The sequence below is a fragment of the Chiloscyllium plagiosum genome, chromosome 24 (assembly GCF_004010195.1).
Source record: "Chiloscyllium plagiosum isolate BGI_BamShark_2017 chromosome 24, ASM401019v2, whole genome shotgun sequence".
Classification (NCBI taxonomy): Eukaryota; Metazoa; Chordata; class Chondrichthyes; order Orectolobiformes; family Hemiscylliidae; genus Chiloscyllium; species Chiloscyllium plagiosum.
This window is the reverse complement of record NC_057733.1, coordinates 51,677,770-51,681,946: the sequence shown is the minus strand read 5'-3', so window position 1 is coordinate 51,681,946 and position 4,177 is coordinate 51,677,770. Positions and strand designations below refer to the sequence as shown.

Genomic DNA, 4,177 nt, shown 5'->3' with positions numbered 1-4,177 from the left:
TAAGATTCGCATCCAACAGCATTTATGGCAGATATAATCCGCAGTAACCCTTAAACTCTCTTTAAACTCCCACATCTGACAAGAAGTACATATCACTGCAAAGGTCATTTTTGCTCCTTCACAATCTACAGATCCAGAAAATAACACTGTCTTATTCCTCTACAAACACTGCCCCAGGTTAAATTAATAGCTATGGCTTATATTTTAAGTTTAATCAAGAGACTTATCTCCAAAAACATATAATCAAGGAAGAATCCACTATACTCACTACTGCAGCCTTTTTCTTGGACAGACTTAAAACAACAATTAACTTATCTGATTCTGTGCTGTGAACTTCAGCCAACAGTTCCTCCAAGATTAGTTGTGAATTTCACTGTTTGTTAATTTTCCCAGATGCACTCCGATGTCCAGCGATACACGAATTCAAACAGCAAAGGCGGTAACTGTGCAGGTTCACTGCTCTGCCAGTTTCTTTCTCTGTCTCCTGCACTGTCCTCACCATGTGCTTCCTTTGTCTGCCCTTCTCCCTTTTATAGACAATAGACAATAGGTACAGGAGTAGGCCATTCAGCCCTTCGAGCCGCCACCGCCATTCAATATGATCATGGCTGATCATTCCTAATCAGTATCCTCTTCCTGCCTTATCTCCATAACCTTTGATTCCACTATCTTTGAGAGCTCTATCCAACTCTTTCTTAAATGAATCCAGAGACTGGGCCTCTACTGCCTTTGGGGCAGAGCATTCCACACAGCCACCACTCTCTGGGTGAAGAAGTTTCTCCTCATCTCTGTCCTAAATGGTCTACCCCGTAGACCATTTAAACTGCTGTTGTTTTGACTTTTTTTTCCAAAGTTCCAAAACAATGCAACAGCATAAAAACAGTAATTGCTGCTCCTGGAATTTGAGGAAATCACCTCCAACACCTAAAATACCTCTAAAAAAAGGAGCAGCTCTTATAGCCAGAAATTTTTCTCGTCCTCCATCTTGGATTAAGTTCATCTACCATCTCTTATTTTCCATACTCACTTTCTGTTGGACCGGAATTCAATTTGTTAACTTTGAAAGAATGCATACTGTATACACTTGAGTAATAGTCGATCTCATGTAAAGGTTGACCCCCTATTTTTGGCTAAATAATCCAGAATTTTCCATACATCTCGATCATCGTTCTTCACAGATAACAGATCAACGTTTATCAGTTAGTTTGCCAGCCATTATGTTCCACTCCAGCTTTCCAGTCTGCCGGTTGTTCCGCTTTGTTGTATCCTGCTCCAGGTTTTCAGAATTACCATAATTTTTTTCATTCATTTAGAGATCATTTGGGCTTCTGCTGATGGTATGATATGAATTTTGATGGGCATGAATTTCAGCCCTTCAAAAATAGTATCCATCTAATAGTCGACCCCATAAATTTGACCTTAAAATGTAGTCAAAATAATTTGACTATTGCTTGAATATATACGATAAGTAGAAACTCTTATTGTTTTGATATTTTTAGCTGGCTTTCTCTGACATTGTTTCCTCTTTGTTAATCTTTCAGTCATTCTTTCCTTCTTTTTAACATGCTCTGTTCAAACTTGAGCCCTTTTTTTTCTTTGAACGTGATACTGTCTTTAACTTGTTTAGTCAACCATATGTGGTGCATCCTCTCCTTAGAATTTCTTTTACACGTCATTCTGCTATAATGCACGTTTCATTAATGCAAATTTGCTATAACACGATTGATGAATTAGGAACACTGTTTCTAAAGTGGTTATAACGCAATTCTGGCCCTGGTAGTTTAAATGGTGCTGTTATTTCATGATTTTCATATAACACAGGGTTCCGCAAGCATGGGATTACCAAGTTGTACCAAGACTGTACTTATTGGAGTGCATCTATTCTGTGTATTTTGAAATATCCCTTAAAATAATTTGTCTGCCACTGCAATTCTATTGAGTTATCCCATTAACTGTGTTGTCATGCTTCTTTTGTCTACTTTTTAAAAAAGCCCTAAGCTATTTAATCTGCTTTCCATGGAGAAGACACCTTGGCATCAGGTTTACAACACTCCTCTTCAAGAAAAACAGGACAGAACAAATCAGCCTTAAAGGCATATTTTGTTCCAACTACAATATAGTTGGGTCAGGTTTTTAGGAAATGTCTGTGAAAAAGATACTTTCTTAAGGATGCCCTGCGGAGGAAAGCAAATAAAGGTAGCAGAATGATGAAGTAGACAGAAAAAGGATGTAGAGAACAATGTTTGACTATTTTAAAGAGAGTTCAGGTTTTATAACATATTCGAATGAAGATTTAAAATTCCTGTAATAATGTTGTAATAGAAATATGCTAAGCATTGAAAAACCAATTAAACTTTCTGTTGTATTACCATTTAGGAAGATCTGTAATACTTATTTTTCTTTTTCTTATCCACAGCACAATCTCTTCTGGCATTAGTGCTATGGCTGCAGTCTTTGTGGAAGATTTTATAAAACCAATCTGGAAACCTTGGGAACAGCTTTCTAATAGAATGAAGACTCTGGTCTCAAAGCTTCTAGGTTGTCTTTAAATTAGCAACTTTAAATTTGTTTTTCAATAGTGTGCTTTAGCAACATTCCACATTTTCTTTGTTTTTCCATAGAGGAGTTTTATGTAACTTTTTAATAATAATCCCACAGATGATCTTGTAAACATAAGAAAGGAAAACAGGAATTTCTGGACATCCATTTAACAAAAAAGCAATAACTGAAAATACATCCCAGTTCAGTCAGCAACTGTTAAAAGCAATAGATTGTGATATTATGGCTCTGTTCACTTCATCAGAATGTACAATGGAGAATGAAAAGATGTCAGTGGGATCAAACAATATAAACAGTAAAAGAACATGAGGAGATTGAGAGAAGGAGAGTTTTTAGACCAAAGATTTTCCATTGCAATCATGTGAGGTGTTTTCTTATAAGCTTATGCTATGTTTTCATATAGGCATCTTGTATTTTAAATTTGGACGGAAGAGTCTATACTGGACATATAAAAATATCAATAGGATGTGAAACTATAGAATGTGAACTTAATTACATTTGATCAATGTGGCCTATTTATCCTTTCACTTCTAACTTGCTTTACCAATGTGTGTAGTTGCTTTTTTGACTTCACATGTGTAACTGCCATGTGATATCAGCTAGCAATGTAAAATTTTACACACTTCTTGCTATTTCTTGCTGCATAACAGGTTGAGACACAAAATTAAAACTGATGGGAGTGAGTTTTGATTAACAGATAGAATATGGAGCATAGGAATAATTTTTTTTTATAGCTTGGGAAGGTACAGCCAGAGAAATATTACAAGGATTAGTGCTGATTACAATTTATATAAATGGCTTAAATGAGTGTAATGTATCCAAATTTGGTCCAATGCAGGGTTAGGCAGGAAAGTAAGCTGTGCCAAGGATATAAAAGATTTAGATGGTTAACATAAATTGGAGAAGACAGCCAAGTGGTATTTGCTGAACTGTTAATACAGAGACCTTGGTAATGTTTTGGGGATCCAGGGCAGATGGTGGAATTTCAATGCAATAAAAATCTAGAGCTAAGAGTCTAGTGATGACCATGAAACCATGTTGATTGTCAGGAGAAACTCATTTGGTTTACTAATATCCATTAGGGAAGGAAACTGTAATCTTTACTTGATTTGGTCCACATATGACTCCAGTCAGTAATCTGGTTCACTCTTAACTGCCGGGGTGAGCCCTGAAGAAGGGCTTATGCCCGAAACGTCGATTCTCCTGTTCCCTGGATGCTGCCTGACCTGCTGCGCTTTTCCAGCAACACATTTCCCACTCTTAACTGCCTTCTGGCAATAAATAGTGGCTTAGTCAGCGATGTCCTCATTCTGTGAATGAATTAAACAAAGACCACAATAGATGGTCTATTATGTGAGAGGAAAAATTGAAACATTTTTTAAGTAAACAGAGATTAGAAACTTTGGATCTAGAGGGACTTGGGTTCCATGTATACAAGGAGAAAGTGAGGACTGCAGATGCTGGAGATTAGAGCTGAAAATGTTGGAAAAGCGCAGCATGTCAGGCAGCATCCAAGGAGCAGGAGAATTGACGTTTCGGGCATGAGCCCTTCTTCAGGAATGAGGAAGGTGTGCCAAGCAGGCTAAGATAAAAGGTAGGGAGGAGGGACTTGGGGGAG

The 4,177-nt window shown here is 37.3% G+C and overlaps 1 protein-coding gene across 1 annotated transcript in view; it reads left to right on the top strand.

Annotated features, from left to right (window-relative positions):
- Positions 1 to 4,177, top strand: part of LOC122562359 (sodium-coupled monocarboxylate transporter 1-like) — a 131,838-nt gene that overhangs the window by 109,514 nt on the left and 18,147 nt on the right. Inside the window, exon 11 of the mRNA XM_043715235.1 lies at positions 2,417 to 2,538. Within this exon, the coding sequence (XP_043571170.1) occupies positions 2,417 to 2,538 (122 nt within the window). The remainder of the gene's footprint in view (positions 1 to 2,416; positions 2,539 to 4,177) is intronic.